The sequence below is a fragment of the Centruroides sculpturatus genome, unplaced genomic scaffold (assembly GCF_000671375.1).
Source record: "Centruroides sculpturatus isolate CEXI.00-Female unplaced genomic scaffold, Cexi_2.0 scaffold141, whole genome shotgun sequence".
Classification (NCBI taxonomy): domain Eukaryota; kingdom Metazoa; phylum Arthropoda; class Arachnida; order Scorpiones; family Buthidae; genus Centruroides; species Centruroides sculpturatus.
In genome coordinates this window covers 282,511-301,666 of record NW_019384430.1, presented here as the reverse complement: position 1 = coordinate 301,666, position 19,156 = coordinate 282,511, and the positions used below count along the sequence as shown (strand labels likewise).

The window sequence follows — 19,156 nt, the reverse complement described above, 5'->3', positions numbered from 1 at the left end:
CGAATAAATCAGGTTTTCCAACGCGTGAGCTGGCCACATACAGTTGTCCATGTGAGAAGCACGGATTCTTTAAATTTAGCTCACATACAGAGATTGTCAGAAGTGCAATATTCCCCATTTTTATATATTTTTTAAATCCTTTATAATTTTAATTATTTAATTGCTCCTTCCTCTCTTCCTTGGCATGTTGTGAAATTTCTGATAGTTGGATAATAAACCGTTTTATTGTAATTTGTCTTTTTAAATTATTGTGAGTTGATATTAAAATTTGGAAAAGGGGGGATCCCTAGATCAGTAAAATAGGCAAATTTCCTCCTACAACTTCAGTTGTTGTTTGCGATACAGTTAAGGTTTTAACAGAGTTTGAGCAAATACATAATTAGCAAAAAATAGTTGAAATAAAGTGATTAAACAAAAATTATTACAAATATCGTAAATAACAGTTCACAAATGCATATATAGAGAGATTTTTTGGAGGGGGAAATGGTCTTCACAATTTGAAATCGATTGAACTCACAATGAAATGCTCATATACACTTGCGCCATCTATCATAGGATAAATGTTCTATGCCAGAAACCTTTGCGGGAGTGTATTAAAAAACTTTCCAAAGTTTCATGGCAATCGGATAAATAATGTGGTAATGCATGAAGGACAGACAGACAGACATACATTCATTTTTATATATATAGATATACAATAAATGAAAAAAAATGCAAAATTAAAAGAAATGTATTAAAATAGTAAGTGCTTTGTTTTGCTTGTAACACACACTTTTTGGTGGGGTCGATGTGTGGTTTTGAAAACTTGTAGGGGGTCGATGATCAAAAAAGTTTTGCAACCTTGCCCTAGACCATCACTGATGTGCAATTAACTGATTGCCCCTAGAAGTCAGCTTCTTACAGAAACACAGCTTCCCTATCATCAAATCATGGCACACCACTGTTTTTCACACAACTAAGTTGTGCCAAAAGCAGAAAAAAGTCACAAGCAAATTTTTGCAACTGATCAAACTATGTGAGTGGAAGACTTATAAAATTCCATCATTAATGATTTCAAATATTTTTCTTTAAAATATTGCTACACTGTAAATCAATTATTTCCATTTTAAGTTCTGAGGCAAGGGTTTCTATATCAATATTAAAAGGATTTTGAAAAATCTTGATATCATTTGCAATTGCATCAACATCTGAAAAATGAGACTCAAAATTTATTTTTAAAGCACCCAAAGCTTCAATTGCAAGATATACCAGAAATGCAGTCTCAGTTTGCTGATTGAATGTTTGGCATGTATTAAAATGCATGAAACATTTCTTGTTCAGTTGAGATTGAAACAAAACAATTTTTTGTCAAAAGGACTTAATATGAGTGTATAAATCAAACAGAAGCTAGTTTTCTCCCTTGTAATTTTTAATTAAGGTCATTCATATGTTTAGTTAAATCTGTATAAAATGATAACTTCCATAACCACTCATTGTTTTGTAACTCAGCCAGAAGACGATTCCTTTCATTCAAGAAAATTTTGATTATTGCTCAGAGCTCAAAAAATCACGTTAGAACTTTTCTGCAGCTAAACCAGTGTACTGCAGTATAATATGGTAAGTCATTTTCTCCAATCTCTTCAATAAACTCATGGAATTGACAGTGATTGAGTGCATGTGATCTTATATAATTAACAGCTGACATGACTGGCTTTAAAACTTCTGACATATCCAAGCATTTTCTGCACAAAGACTGTTTATGAATGATGTAATGTACGATTAATGGTTTTGAACTACCATAATTTTCTATGACCTTTATTTTTTCCACACATGATTTTGCCACCATCAGTAGTGATACACTTCAAGTTTTCCCATTGAAGATTGTTTTCTGAACAGCATTTTTAACTCCTTTAAAAATATCTTCTCCATTAGTTGTGCTGTTAATGCTAGGAACATCAAGAAGCTCTTCATACACTTAATAATTTTTATCTATCCGTTGAATAAAAACTAACACCTGAGCAGTATCTGAAACATCTGTTGACTCATCCAGGGTCAAAGAGAATCACTCTAAGTGTCGATTTTTGTCAGATAATTGAGTTAATATATTTTCTGCAATATCATCTACTCTTCGAGCCACAGTGTTTAGTGACAAACTGATGTTTTTAAATAAATTAGTTTTTTTCTGGGCACATTTCTTCTGCTGCTGCAATCATGCAATCCTTAATTAATTTGCCATCAGTAAATGGTTTCCCATGTTTCACTGTTGAATGAGCCACATGGAAACTAGCATGAGTTGTTTCTTCTTGTTCAGCATTTACTTTTTTAAACAACAATTGCTGAGATTTCAACCCATGTTTCCAAAGATTCATATTTTTCTAACCATAGGCTTCCTGTAAAATTTAGTCTGATAATGAGGTTTTATATTGTATTCTTTGAGGACTGATATTGTTTCATTGCAAATTATACACATTGCCTTATTACTTGACTTAGTTAAGAAATATTGATACCCCATTGCTCTTTAAATATTCTGCACTCACTGTCTATAATTTCTTTTTCATATTTATACAAATCCACACAAAAGTGACATAATTTCAAATCAAAATAATGCCAATTAATACTATTAAGAGCAGGGATTCTGAGTAAACACTGGATTTATCTTTAAGACACTTTTAATTAAATTAAACACTCACAATTAAACACACTGTATTTTCACTTAGAAACTATAGTCACAAAACATACTAGTTTCATTATATTTCACTTTTCAGATCAAACTTATTGCTCCAAATTCAAACTTTGGAATTGTCAAACTCTCGGTTGTTTCCCATATTTGTACCACTTGTCCTCAGTGTGTAGAACATATTCGAAAACTCTCAAAAGTACTTGAATCTTCCAGACAAACGATCACACAGCAGAACTTTTCCAGAACAAGCTCTGGCTCTGCTACTCGCTACAAGATAGCATTGTGTACTTAGACTAACCAAGCATAATTGACATTTTTTCATAATTTCACCACTCACCACAAGATGGCGCTGTACTACTGTAGCTTTGCCACATCCTGCACTTAACTTCTCTACTCTCCACAAGATGTCACTACTATACATTTAACATGATTGTGAGTAGTCATAACAATATGTAATGCACAGCATGTGCTTCAGCTATCTACGTTGCAATGAAATGTCCTTGGACACTTGCCCATAAGTACCAACCGAAATTGTGAATGGAGCAGAGTCCACCCGTGCCCTGCACCATAGATATCTCACTCGCTGGCTAGTCCTGAAACAAAAATTTGCACAAAATTCAAAAATACAGTATGTTGGTATGATAAGCTAGCTAGGTCTTGGCCCTTAGGACTTAGTGGAGGAGTCAGTATGGCCCTTAGGCTAAAAAGTTTGGAGACCCCTGTTTTAGAATAACACTTGGATGGTAAACTTTTTTTAAATGAAAAGATTCTGGAACATGTATTGCAGATTCCAGCAACAATTAATATGTTTTTATGGAGTTTGTTTTCAGAAGCAGATAATGTTGGAATAAGTGCTTTTAAACATTAATAGGAATTTCGTTGAAAAATGAGTGTTAAAAATTTTCTTGCTTGCTTGCTTTATTTTTTGTCTGTGTGTTTATAACCTAATTACTGATTCCTCTTGTAATTGTATTCATTACTTCATTTATGTCTAGTTTGTAAAGAATTTTATTGGTATTTCTTATTAAATGTTAATTTATTTACAGTCACACTGTATAATACATGATAGTCCCTCCACAGTAGGCTATGCCAATGTGATATCATTTCTTCATTCCTGGAAGCTCTTCTCAATTTCCTTACCCATTGTGGAGGGTCTATAATTACACTGTATAATTTACCATTTTTTTTATTCTCAATGGGTTTGATAATGTTTTAATTGAATTATGCCAATGCATTCTCCAAAGCAACTGCTTGAAAGACATATAATTTTTGAGTGAAATAAATTAAATTTATTTTACTTAAAAATTCCTGTCATTTTTCTGTTTACTTTTAGTAACTATATAATTAAGTCAAATTACTAATATCAGTTTTTGTTTTAATTTTCTACACTTTTATCAAATATTAAATATAATAAGATATTTGAAAGGAATATTTGAACTAAACAATAGGATCTGAAAAAGTGTTAAAATTTTATTCAGCAAAAATGAGAAACACATCATAATGTATACAGAATTAGTACATCAGAAAGTATATAAACATTGATAGCATTATAAACTTCACAGTCATTTTTTTACACCTTTCATCTGCAAGTTTAAAGCAGTTTATTCTTCACTTAGCTTTACAATATTGTAATTTAAATTTTTCCTGTATCTTTCATAATTAAAAATATTGAATGACTACTTGTTACCTGCGACTTCATCCGCAGAGGTTTTGCAAGCAAACCCTATTTATACTCAGTATTTCAACAACATAGTAATTGTTATATAACACCTGCTGCTGAGAATCAAATAAACTGTTTTCAATTTGATAAACTTTCTGGAACATTTACAATCGTTCTATAATCGAACTAATATGCAATAACAAATTCAAATTTAAAACGGTTTGAACATTTGCTTAAAAAATCAAAATATATGAAAATATTTATAACAATGTCTGAAATGTTATCAATTTAATACACCTAAGTACTTAATGAAGACTAAACGTTGTTGAAAACAAAAAATCTCATCTAAAATAGTACAGTAGAAGCTGTTCTTCCGGTTAAGCCTTAATGCTCTCCTGCTCCCCCCGCGGGGGAGTTTTGAAAAATCCCTTCTTAGTGTGCGTTCCCATTATGTACCCTAATTGTGTACCAAATTTCACCTCTTTAGGTTCAGCAGTTTGCTTTGGGCAATGATGAATCATTGACTCAGTCAGTCAGAACAAGTAATTTTATATATATAGATGATGAAGATTAGGCTAATGTCATCATAATCAGTGTTGGGTTTGAAATTATGAATTTACATACATGTTTGCTTGTTTTCTCATGAAATAGCTCGCTCACACTTCTGAATTTGCATTTTTTTTCTATTAATTATTTAATCTCAAAAGAATATGAAATGTCTTGCAAGGTGCAACTTAAAAGAAATAGGACTGATATTTAAAAAAAAACAGTAAAATTATGGTTAAAGCATTTAATCATTATGGAAATCTGTTTTTTCCTCTCACTATAATTTTAAGTTCAAATGAATTTAAATGCACGTTTTTAAAGTTTAGCATTTCAAAATTGTGTTCACATTATGTTAAATGTCTTCAATACTATTAAAATGAGTACGTTTTTTGTTAGCATTTTAACTTTGGATGTCAAATAAGGAGAATATGCAGGATAAGGAAGAACTGCAGTGTTGTGCTTGGCTAAAGATCAAGTCACATGTATGGCAGTATGAGATAGTGTCATAAAAAAAGGAAACAGTTATTAGAATGTCATTTCTAGCCTCATGTAACATTCTCATTTGTAAACATTGGAGAACTTTTGTAAAATTTATTACTAAGTTTTAATTTTGTTCATAATTTTGTTTTTTTTTTTAAGGGTACCTAAGGATTTTATTGTCATCTTCAATGCTCTTTTTTTTAAATTCAGCTAAATTATATAAAAATTTGTTTTTTATAGTGGTATTGTTTTCATAAAATTGCCTTACAATTGATAGGTTTTTGTAGCCATTTTTTCTAAATTTAACACACAAATTTTGTTATGCTATTGCTCCATCATGGATGATTGCCACTTTATGACAGAGGTTAAGACTATTATTACTTTATAATTGGTTTACCCATTGAATTCAGTTTTTGTGGGAAGTTTTTCAAGTGTTTCCAAGGCTTTTTAAATTCTATAAATGATAAATTCAGCATTAAAATTTTATTTAAAGAAAATTCAGTCTGGTTTTTTTTGTTGCATCTTGTATAAATGATTTAAAAAATTGGTCTGTATTTTCAGAATGGTTAATTATGGCTATTTAAAAACAGTGAGAAATCATCATTTTATTCTTCTCAACCATCATCTCCAATGGGACATTTGTTACCTGACATACCTATACAATTTGATATGTTTTCTCCTTCTGACAATACAAGAGATGAGCAGGAAAATTCTAAGGATGGGACTTCTGTGTATGTAATAATTTCAAATTTCATTAATTTTTTTTAATTTTCTTAAAATAATTATTACTTTGTTTAATTCAAACCATAAGAAGTAATCCTTATGATCAATCTCCTACAAGTGTAACAACTGAAGGATCCACAAATTCTACAAATACATTTTGGGAAGTTTTTGCTGTTAGATTTCTTGGTAGTATGCAGGTTCCTAATGACAGAGGTAAATTTTGCATTCATTGCATTAATTAAATATTGATCATCAATTAGAATTTGTTAAAACCTTATGATTTTGATAACCAAAAGCTTTTATTTTAAAAAGTTTGAATAGTAGCATTTGTTTTTGTCTTACATTGTGATTTTTTTTAATTTAGGAGAAAATTTAATCTTTGAAACTATGAGACAGATTATGACAGCTCGTGCTATTCATGGCGTATTTAAAATGTCAGAATCGCATATGGTAATTTCTAATAGTTGTTTAAAGTAAGTTGTTATCTATAATTATTTAATTTTCAATATAAAATTATTAATGTTTGCTTCTATTAGTGACAAAAAACTAAATTATGATATAAATGATTGAGAATCCAATTCAAATCTTTGTATTTTGCAAGAATTGTAGATCCCTCGCATCAAGCTATAAAAGCTACATTTTCTCTTGAAGATATATCATTTTGGACTGGTCATAAAGATAATAACAGGTAAAGTATGCATATTTATGATTCATATTACACACAGTTGACCCTAAATAATTATAATTTCTCATTTTTGTGATTGTATGATAGATATGATTATATATCAGTTATCACAATCAAGTAAAGGAAAGCTTTTAATATCTTAATTCAGTAATTTTATTTTTGTGTGTTTGATTTAAAACTATCTAAAATTAAATAAATGAAATGATAGAAATTTATATTTATTAGTACTGTAATCCAAAAGAAACTTGTCAGTTATGGAGATTGTTTTCATTACTTGTGCATGAGCAAACTTTGTTGTGTTTGTTTATTTTGCTGTTACAATTCTGTATTTGTATTATTATACATGCTGAATTTAACATGTTTACTAATATGTATGAGTTAACTTATAGTTGGTAATCTGTTACTTGTGTGAGAGTAGCCAGGGTTACAGAGTAGATTGTACTCTTGCAACACTTAATCGGCACTATTCCGTGAGAATAGTTCTCCGGGTTTCGGATCGAGAGATCCGATCTTATGTCAAGATTCGTTTGACCGGGAGGGCTTTTAATAATGATCCAAATCGCGAGATTCGGATTAACATCAGGATTCCTTGACACCAGTTTGTCAATTTATCGATCCGCAGACAAACACGCGTATGAGATCTGATTTGGTCACACAATTAAGAGACATTTTAATTAAAAACTAAATAATAAATTTAATAAAACAAGAATGTAAACTCATACAAAATGTGGATAAACGAGAGACAGAACTACTACAAATAATATACAAATTGGGAGATCGCTAAGCTTATATTATACCCTATTCGCGATCGAGAGAGAGCTCACAAAAATCGTTATAAAACATACGACCTGTTCCAGATGTCGTTCGTCTTCTTCTCTGTATGCAAGTTCATTTACTTCTTCGTATGGGAGATCACTATGTGCACAAATATAAAGGTATCCCTTCTATGTGTAGACTCTAGACTATTTTGTATGTGACTCGCCTAAGGACGTTGGTCATCAGGAGGGAAACGTATGTGGAGTTTGGACGCTTTCGGATCTGTTGCTGAACTCCTTGAATTCTGCTAAGTTCCCTGTATATCTTCGGAATATCGACCAATCATCGGCCCGTAACTCTTTCGTGAGAACGGATGAAAGGGGAATGAATGAGGGGTAACCATTTCCCATCGGAGCAGGATTTTAACCCGATAAGGGAAAGTCAGAGGATGTACTAACTCCAGTGAAAGGAAGTGACATCTGTTATCTGCCTATTCCCACGTTAAAACAATATTTTTCTCACCAAAAATGAAATAATATTTGGTGACATTATTTTAAGATTAATAATAAAATATTAATTTAGACCCAGGGGCCTTTCGGGTCTCACACAGTATTTTAGTTCAAACTNACACAATTAAGAGACATTTTAATTAAAAACTAAATAATAAATTTAATAAAACAAGAAAATAAACTCATACAAAAATGTGGACGATCGAGAGACAGAACTACGACAAATAATATACAAATCGAGCGAGAGCTAAGCTTATATTATACCCTATTCGCGATTGAGAGAGAGAGCTCACAAAAACATTATAAAACATACGACCTGTTTAGTTGTCGTTTGTCGTCTTCTCTGTATGCAAGTTCATTTACTTTTTCGTATGGGAGATCACTATGTGCACAAAATCAAAGTATAATTTCTATGTGCAGACTCTAGACTTATTCTGTATGTGACTCGTCTAAGGATGTCGGTCATCAGGAGGGAAACGTATGTGGAGTTTGGACGCTTTCAGAACTGTCGTTCAACTCCCCGAATTCTGACAAGTTCCCTGTATATCTTCTGAATTTCGACCAATCATTGGCCAGTAACTCTTTCATGAGAACGGACGAAAGGGGAATGAATGAGGGGTAACCATTTCCCATCTGAGCAGGATTTTAACCAGATAAGGGAAAGTCAGAGGATGTACTAACTTCAGTGAAAGGAAGTAACATCTGTTATCTGGGTTTTTCCCACGTTAAAACAGTATTTTTCTCACCAAAAATAAAGTAATATTTGGTGACAATATTTAACATGATTAATAAAAATTATTAAATTGGACCCAGGGCCTTTCGGGTCTCACACTTGTTACCATGTACAGTAAAAGTTCTCATAAACTGCATTGCTTTTATCATCAGAAATGAGCTTGTCTATATCAAATAAATAAATATTTCTATGTGGCTTATAAAATTGAGTTCTTTTTCAAAATTTGATCAGTTGATTTTGATAAGTCTTTGCCAGTTTATATTAACTGCAATAAGGAATCCAAAAATGTAGTAACAGTACAGAAATAGTTCTCTGAGCAATAATAAATTTTTGTTTGCTTATGAGGGGAAATTGAAAATTCTTTACTAACTGTGGTTTTATGGAAAAATAATCAAATTCTGAAATTTTAATTTATACATACAAGAGTTTCTTATGCATTGTATCAGTAAGTAGTCTCTAATGCTGCCTGGTAAGAAGTGGTGAAAATATGAGTATTAAAAATGGCAAATGTCATTAATATGTTCTAATAGTAATTTGAAAAGAATCAGAATCCAGGTATATTACAGATAGTTTTTATATATAAATAAATATATAGAATTTGAATATCTATAAAATGCACAATTCTCAATTTCTGAATAGATAGTTATACTTTCAAAAGAAAGCTTGTAGGTCTACAAATAAATATTAAATTTTCAAATTTTTCTTAATAATTTGAGTTTGAATAAACAATAATAATGTTATTTTAGGAGGGCATATTATTTATTTATGAAAATAGAAATAATAGTAACAAAAATTCAGAATTATTCATTTGGCTTTAGATGAAATATTTAGAGAATATGATTTTATAACTTTAATTAAATTTACAGGATAGGAAATCAGTAAAATAAATAATTAAAATTTAAAATATATAACAATGTGATGCAACCATATGTTCTTAAGAATATTTTTTGTGAAATGTAGTTTTTAAAATAATTTGCAAATTGCAATTAAATTTTAAAAATTGTTTTTCTGGAAAGTCAAATATTTTAAATATCAAATAGTTGTACATAAACCAGTATTTGGATTTTAAAAAACTTTTATAAGATTTTGTATTAAGATGTTTGTAATATATTGAATCCAAACCATATTTTTAATTCCTAAAAATGTGATGAAAACTATAGTGAAGATTAATGGCATAAGCCATTATTCACAAAGAAAAAAAAAATCAATATTTTTAATTCCTAAAAATGTGATGAAAACTATAGTGAAGATTAATGGCATAAGCCATTATTCACAAAGAAAAAAAAAATCAATATTTTTAATTCCTAAAAATGTGATGAAAACTATAGTGAAGATTAATGGCATAAGCCATTATTCACAAAAAAAAAAAAAATCAATTATAGGCAGAAGATTTCTCAATTTTTTTATTTTTTTGCTCAGAATATAACTAGATCAGAAATTGATTTCTTACTACTAAACCTTATTACACTCAAAATTAAATTCCACTGTTTATTCATTATTATCTAAGAAAAATGAGGAATATTCTGATATATCTTACAAGAAAATAAATGTCTGCAGTAGATTTGAATACTTAATTTTCAGTTATCACAAATTTGACTTCATATGATAGTCATATTATGCACTATTAACAGTGTTGTGTTGTATATTGACAAAGCATTGAAAGGTTTTTTTTCTGTACTACCTCTTCTACATTGTTAATATATCATATCATGTAACACCATGAGTATAGCTTTGTTTATATGTGGCAGTGATTATGCATATTTGTTTTATATGATTGTGTTTTACTTTTTCAATTGCTTTTTTCTCTTTATTACTGACAGACATGCCATTAACTTTCAGTTTAATAGTCATTAGCAAGGTTGAAGCTGAAGTTTTAAATGCAAAAATTTAATTAAAATATTTAGTTCAAATTCATTTTTTCTATAACAATGGCAGTGTCAAGAAATTAATGCTGTAAGGCACTAGCTAATAGCAAAATGAATTTAGATTTACTTATTTAAATTTGTGTAATTTTATAAATATTTCACTTTGACTTAATTAAATTAGCAAAATTTACATACAGCTCAGAAGTACTTTCATTTTGTTGGTCAAAAATGAGTTTGTTTCCATTTCTTACATAAGATTTTTAACAAATATATCTAGTTTGGCAAGCAAGATGTAAATTTTATATTGGTAAAATAAGGATTTTAGATACTAATTCAGTTTTTTTAACAAAATATTTGAAAAATTTACAAATTTAGTTTAATAATTAAATTTAAAATTTTTAATATATGTAAGTAACAAATTTTATTTATTTTGTAGATTAATAGGTTTTATTACTAGATCTAAGTCAGATTGTGAAAGTCCTCCAACATTTCATTGTTATATTTTTGAAGCTCATTTGAATGCACAAGAGGTATGTATCAAAGTGTTAAGTATAAAAATAACTTTTTTCTGTATAAATTATTAAACTATTGATTATAATTGGATTTGTATGAGTTGATTTCAATACTTTGAGAGTTACTTGTAATATTCTGTGATGTATCAATTCTCATCCGTGTAATTGCAGAACTGAATTGGCTGTGGATGTGTACGTTGTTTACGTGTAATCCCTTGTAGCCATCAGAATTTCTTGTTTAATTTAAAAGTTATCTTTTCAGCAAAAAGAGATGCAATACTCTGCAATTTTCCCAGTTGCAATTTCTGCTTTTATACAACTCCATTCTTCTCTGTGGTGGCTATCCTCTCTCAAAACATCGAGGAAGCAATATATAGTCTGTTTAGAAAGTCCTCTATTTGCAAAATGGTTTACGATAAACATTTCTCTTGATGTTTTATTTAATGTGTAAAAGTTGTACTCTCTTAAATATAAAGAATCTTATTTAGTTGACATTTTGAAAGAACTAGAAAATCGAATGCAGAAAAAGATTACAGAATATTCTAAAGCATTCCATGTTCTTTCAAATTACAGCATTTATTATTATTATTTATATATAAAATTATTATTAAAATATATATTAAAGCTATGCTTTAATATAATAATATATAAAATTAGTTAGAGGAAAAATTTAAAAATATTAGTGATTATATCGGTGGTGTAGTGAACATAACTGGTGCCCGGGGGCGACACTTTATTGGCACCTCCTCCAGAAACACACAGTTTGTCTTGGAGACCATTTGGGCACCCCTCTCCAAGTGGCGCCTGGTGCATGATATACCCGCTTGCCCCCTCACTAAGCCACTGGATTATATTAAGGATTTACGGAGTGAGCTGTTTTTTATTGAATTAAAGTGCTTTGGATATGTTTGCTTCTACAAAATGTCTGGTTTTTCATCTTGGTTTCATTAAAGATTTTGATGTATATTTATTATTACGCGCTTTATTGGTAATTGNTAGGCGTAGAATGAATATTTCCGCCCATTCTAACTGCCCATTATGTAACCGACTCTGTGAAAGTATTAAAAACCACTTATTTGTATCTTGTGAAATTACTGAACATTTAAGGGATAATTTATTGACAACTGATTTTGATATGTATTGTTTACACAAAGATAGTTTAAGCTCTGACATGCTATTTAAAGTTTATAAATTTTTCTGTTATTTATTTAACATGTTAACATAACATTATTAATTAAGCTTTAATATCTTTGAAACCATGTATAATAATGTTTGTATTTGTCAATGTTACAAGATCTTGTAACCCTTTGTAAAGGCGAAAGCCATAACAAATAAATGTTGATTGATTGATTGATTGATATTAAGGATTTACAAATGTATTTAGTCGATTTGTCCTCTGAACGTCTCATATATTAGTAAATAGAGCTGTTTTTTCAGGAATTGGAAATTGATATGCAGATATTGCTAACAAATTCAAAAGTTATTAGGATTATGTGGAATTTTTTCATCAATAGTTCAGTATCATATGTTAGGGCTTTTTTTTTGGAAACACATTAAAATGTGAAATGTCACAGAAATCTAGAAATCTAGTTAGTTATTTTTCCACTGTGTCAACAGTGGAAAAATAACTAGATTGCTGAAAATTCATTTTATAATGAGAATATTTTTTTGGCCAGTTTGAATATGCTTTTTAGCTGTTACAGTATTTAACCCATTCTTATCCATGATGTATTCTATAATAAATTGAATTATTTGCTATTATATACTGAATACAATTTTATATTAAGTGTGCTGATCTCATAAATTGTGTATGTATAATAATGTATACAATATGCTCTTTTAATTATACTGAGTGTTTGGAAAATAACACACATAGGTGCTCCTGACAAATTAAGAATGCATTCCAACAAGCATGACATACAGTGTTCTGTTGATTGTTATGTTACTATGTGGAGTTATGTAGAAATTTAACATAAAATGTAAGATTAGCAACCTATATACCACATAAGTATAATATTGTACTTTGCAACCATTGCCATAACAACAGATGCTTGCAATATAAAGTAAATATTAATTTTCAATAATTAGTAATAGACATCAGGATTTACATTGGCAATTCATGAAATCATTTTGCAACCATATAGTCTGTAAAGCTATCACAGATATGGGAGGTACTGTACATGAGACCACTCATCATGTTAATATTGTCAGATACATCCTAAGAGCACATGATACTATCATCAATGCTGTCCAGCAAAGCACTGATGACATCAGTGCTTTGGTGGACAGCATTGATTTTACTGGACAACATTCTGACTTTATCAGGCATTCCTATGGTGTTATTTTCTGAACATCCGGTATAAAAATTTTTAAATTTTATTAAACTTTAGATGATTTTTTTACTTTTTAAAGATATGCAATGCACTATCAACAGCAGCCAATATTGCACTAAAAAAATTATTAGTAAGTATATTGTTATTTTATACATTTTTATTTTATTATTGATATAGGCATTTCTTAAAAAAGAATTTTAGTTAAGTTTTATTTGTAAAGATAATGTTAGATATCAAATAACATTTTTGCTCATAGATTAAAAGCAATTATTGTCAAGAAACATCATATTTAGAAATTTGTTAATTTTGTTTATTTTTTTTCCTAATTTAGGAAAATAAAAATAAAGAAAATATTCCAGTAAGTTGCTATTTCTTTTATGTGCTTAGTTATTTTTGATTAAATTGTTGATTATTTGTATATACTGTAAGGTCTCGTTTTATGCGGTGGATACGTTCTACAGAAAAGCGCATATAAAAAATTCACATAAAAAAAGACTTTACTTGCCTTGAAAAAGTAGGGATACGTTCCGTAATTTTCTAAAATTGCATAAAACCAAAACAACGAGTTAAAATTAACTTAAAACCGCATAAAAAAGTTTGCAGAAATTAAAAGAAATAGGCTGCTTAATAAATTACTTCGAATGTCTGAAAGAAATTTATATAAAAGCTTAAAATAAACTTGTATTCATACTTAATTCAGTTTATTTTATTGAAAAGTAATACAAGTGGAATCCCTGAATTGCAAAAGCTCACTCTAAAAACAAATCACTGACATCTGGATGTGAAGAGTTAAGTAAAACCCTTTTAGTTCCTCTCCCGAGTTAACTCGGGCAGGATACATAGCGTTACATAAAACACGGTCCTTAAGGTCGATGGTCCTTTGAAATTTTTGTTTTTTGAATTTTTGGAATGTTTTTTAAGTCTCCAAATTTTTAAAAAATATTTTAAAATATACGGCCAGCTAGTGTTCACCCTACTTTAAACCCTTGTCCTCCCGCGACGTCTATGAGAATGCCCCGGGAAATCCAACTCCAGCTGTGTTCAAGGTCATCCAGATGTGTAAACAATGACTCATCGGTGTTAAATTTCACAGAAGGGCGAGACAAAGGAAGTTAAACTTTGAAGCTTTTTCTTCAAAATTAACGCATTTCTTTCGTTTCTTTTCAGTTTTAAGTATTTTTTATGTTTAATTACATTTACATCAAAAATTGCTAGGAACTAAAGCGATTAAGGTAGATCTAGCTGTCCTTTACATCCATAAACGTTATATGTCAGTGGAACAAATGGAGTGAGCTTTGAGCGTTCCACGATTTTTGGAGACTGTCTATATGCGGGTTTCCTAAACAAGCCTATATGTATGTTTGTCCAAGAAATTTTTGGATGAAATACAAACCTCACAACTTCAAAATCGCATAAAAATAATTCGCATAAAAAGAGACCTTACAGTAGTTAAATCTCAGTACAGTGATTATCGATATAATGATAAATCCCTCTATATTAAAAAATAGTAAAGCCTTTCTGTGAACCACAATGTGAAGCTACTTATTTGTTGTGGAGGAGAATGTCTTCGATGAGCATCATGCCTTTTGTTTTTGATTGACCTTTGAAGCTTCTTCAGTGTTATACGATAAATGTCTGACATTATTTTTATGTCTAGTGCCATGAATTCTCAACACAATTCTGTTGTGATGCTAGAAGATTGTAGCCATCATTTTTCAGTTCAAAAGTGTTGATTTGCATTGTTTGGAGAATAAGTATGCAGCCACTGTTTTGACAGTTCCTTAGTTCTGTATTCAGGAATTGAACCCATAACCCATCCTCAGTTAAAATCCTGTCAAAGAATTCATCTTCCTCTTCCTTGTAGTACAGGAGAAATATCAAACCCATTTTTTGATATGAACCCATTTTGATGGAGAAATATGAACCCATTTTTTGCATTTTGTGAACATTAGTCAGTTTTGTTTTCCACTAGACAGAGGATTTATGGTAACCAATCTATCTGTGAAAATATTCATTGAAACAAAATAGTCCTCAAAATTTGAAGAAATTTATCAGAAAGTTCTGAAATTATGAAACTATGTTTATCACACACAGTTTAGTTGACTTTTTTTAATGAGCTCATCAGTCATAATTGAGTGTCATCCTTGTTCACACTCATTGCACATGTTTGTGCTCCCATCTTTGAATTTCTTATACCAGTCCCTCATAGAACTGTCATTCACAACGTTTTTCATTGTAGATATGACACATCAACAACATATCTTGGCAGCATTGTGCTTATCTGATTACAGAAATTGTATCACATTGCATAACTCACATCTGGCAGGAGTGACATTGTTAGGATTTGTGTTTATTTGGTAGCTACTCATGCACAAATAAAACAAACTGGATGATTTATGTTCAGCAATATTAACATTTACTAATTTATGTGCAATGCAACGTATTGTTTTAGCAACTGGTTTACTTTTACTAGTCAATTAAAGGTTGATTTTGGAATAGCCATTGTATATAAAAATCTTTGCATATGAGCCAACTTCTTTTATGGTTAGTTTTGTAGATTTATCATTTTCCAAATATTACATAAACTTTACTGAAAATTGCTAAACAGATTTTTAAAAACTTTAGAATAATTATTATAAAATTATTATTATATAAAAATAAATCTTTGTAGAATTTTGGATTGAAAAACATAATTTTTTAGAAACTTAGTGCTCAGAAAATTTTTAAATGTGCTTTATATGATGATATAAATAATATTATCATACAAAACACATTGAAAAATTTTCTGTTATTTATGTTGTATATACATAAAAGATGGTCTTTCAGTTTTATCAGATATATTATTGAAATTGCTAGACTTCTTTTATTGGTGATATTTTTCATGTTCTTGATCTTAAGTTTGAAATGGTCAGTATGAGATCAATTTAACTCGTATTGAATGAATTTGCATATATAATGTATAAGTTTTTTGAAAGTTAAAAAAAGATCTTTATTAAATATTTTTGTCATTATTGTAAAATCACTTACCTGTTGTGGCATTACCACAGTGAATTATAAAAATATAAATATAAAATGTTCACGAGCACTTTCAGTAACGTACAGTTACCATCTTCAGGTGAAATGAATACTACAGTTTTCTGTATTAGAGTTATAGTAATAGTTTTGTTTGGAACCAAACAAAACTATTGAAAGGATGCAATAATCATAAAGAACTCTTTATTTGGGAAAACCTATATATTTCAATGCTTTCACCATGTAATACCACAACTCTGGAAATCTCTAAAACATGGACTACTTTATTTAAACATTACAAATTAGATTGCAATACATGGTCACATTGCAACCATAGTTTGCGAATTTCTATAATTTTCTATTCCATTCCGAAACATTTTCAAACTGCAAGAAAATTTTGATTTATATTGGAGTTCCATTTAGCCACACTGCTTTTTCAAGAAGTGCTATAACTTTAATACAGAAAACTGTAGTATTCATTTCACCTGAAGATGGTAACTGTATGTTACTGAAAGTGCTCGTGAACATTTTATATTTATATTTTAATAACTCACCATGGTAATGCAACAAACGTGTAAGTGATTTTACAATAATTATAAAGTCGGCGTGAGGTGATAAAAAAGTTTTATAACAATGACAAAAATAAAATTAGTTGTCTTTTATTTTTAAGAATATCTTATATAATAATCCTTATATATTAATTAATTTTGAATGTAAAAATTTCCAATTTTTACATTCAAAATTGTGCAAATTGTTATTTTTTATAATTTATTATTTTATACATTAATTTGTATCTTTTGTTATTTTAATTTTTAAATTTAATTATCTTATTAATTCTTATTAATTAGGAAGCTTCCATGGAAAATCTTAGTATTGCAGATAATCCATCTGAAGAGCAGCCTACAAAAACATTGGAACATAAACAGGAAAGTCAGTCAAATGTTATTGCTACTGAAGATTCTCCATCAGCAGGAAATGAAAACAAGGTTGTAGAAGCATGATAAATAATTTTTTCAAGGGAATTTTAATCAAGTTTATTATTAAAGTGATATATTTCACTTGTGTACAGAATGAAGCAATATTAAAAAGATAAAATTTAAACTTTTATAAAGTGATCTATTAAGAATTACATAATTTATTGGAAATATTTATTCAGATCTGATGCTAAAATTTATAGGGAAATTAATCTAAAATTAATTTTTTTAAAATTATATAAACACATTTAAGAAATGTCAATCAATACAAATATTTTGAGTTTAGCAAAATGGTGAGTTTGACATGCTGATAATTTCATCTAAGTTTTTTGATTTTAAGTTAAAATATCAATAATTTTTATTAAAAAAGTTTAAGATTTTTTATTTAAAAATTTTTTAATAATTATTATTGGGTGAATTTATTGTCCAATTATAATTAAGTATAAACTAATATTTACCCAATTACTTTAATAGACTTAACTCATTAGCCATTCATTCAAAATATGTGAATATTAAACATTTAAGTTGTCTGTATAATTATTAGGGAAAGAAACTTAATTATTTGCTTAAACACAATTTATACATTTAAGTTTTAATGTAGAGAAATATAAATTTTAAATTTGGTATTCTAATTATGGTATATAATTTGATTATTCAGATAATTCAAATGATTTGTTGAACTTGGATTTATTGATGATATAAATTTTGAAAACAAATTTTTATAATAATTTAGACAAACATTATTTTTAAGAGTGTTTTATCTTTCTGATAAATAAAACAAAATTATAAATTTATGAAATAAATTTACTATACTTGATGTAAAATACTATACTTGTTAATGGTTTTCAAGCTTTAATATTTATAATGGGAAAAATAACTTAATGTATTGTTGAGCATGTTCAAATTATCTTTGGTTTGTTTCCAAAATTATTTCAATACAATAAATTAGTTCCATAATGATAAAAGTTTGTGTGACAGACCTTTTACTGTAGATAACTGCTAAAGCCAAAACTGTTCATCCTACCTGTTGAAAACTTCCTTCAGAACTGCCATTCTAACATTTTATATTTTAATAAAACATAAGTTTATATATTTTATATAAACCATTAATTATATATTATGATATGTCAACTTGTGTTTTATTTTTATTACTTTTTTGTAGTAGTAACTCTTAATTAATGCGATAAATATTTAGTTAGCTAGACATTTCTAAATATTAAGGAATTTATGTCCCAAAATTATTTTTGAAATATGTCTTAATATCTAAATGTGTGTCAATTCATATGTTAACTATTATTAAAAAAATTGATAAACTTTTAAAATTTATAATTTTGTTATAGACCAATACAAAAAATAATTCATTGGGCAATTTTGTTACAATTTTTAAATAAATATTTTAGATGTGATATAAAATATCTTATACAATAAAGTAACAGACTTCAGACTTTATTTTCAAAGAATATGCTCAATGTTTTCTCTTCAACTTCAGACATCTTAAAGTATTAATAATTATTTGAATTTCCATCGGATGAATAAATTACTTTTTACAAATTAAAAGACAGAGTCGTTCTAAAAATATATATTTCAGACGATTACCATTTTTACAGAGTGTTCTAGAACAAAGTACAGACAGCTGGACCTTCCTTTTTAGGCTACACAACTGCCTATATTTAAAAAGTTCCTTAGAAACACAAAAAAACCAATAAATT

The 19,156-nt window shown here is 28.8% G+C and overlaps 1 protein-coding gene across 2 annotated transcripts in view; it reads left to right on the top strand.

The window, feature by feature from the left end:
• Window positions 1–17,775, top strand: part of LOC111619708 (DCC-interacting protein 13-alpha-like) — a 63,396-nt gene extending 45,621 nt beyond the window's left edge. The window contains exons 14-21 of one of the 2 annotated variants that reach the window (XM_023361480.1): window positions 5,936–6,076; window positions 6,157–6,281; window positions 6,433–6,541; window positions 6,670–6,756; window positions 11,053–11,146; window positions 13,541–13,591; window positions 13,793–13,819; window positions 17,322–17,775. In XM_023361480.1, the coding sequence (XP_023217248.1) occupies window positions 5,936–6,076; window positions 6,157–6,281; window positions 6,433–6,541; window positions 6,670–6,756; window positions 11,053–11,146; window positions 13,541–13,591; window positions 13,793–13,819; window positions 17,322–17,474 (787 nt within the window). In that variant the 3' untranslated portion in view covers window positions 17,475–17,775. The remainder of the gene's footprint in view (window positions 1–5,935; window positions 6,077–6,156; window positions 6,282–6,432; window positions 6,542–6,669; window positions 6,757–11,052; window positions 11,147–13,540; window positions 13,592–13,792; window positions 13,820–17,321) is intronic. The other variant, XM_023361481.1, reaches the window with a different exon arrangement.
• The last annotated feature ends 1,381 nt before the right edge of the window (window positions 17,776–19,156 follow it).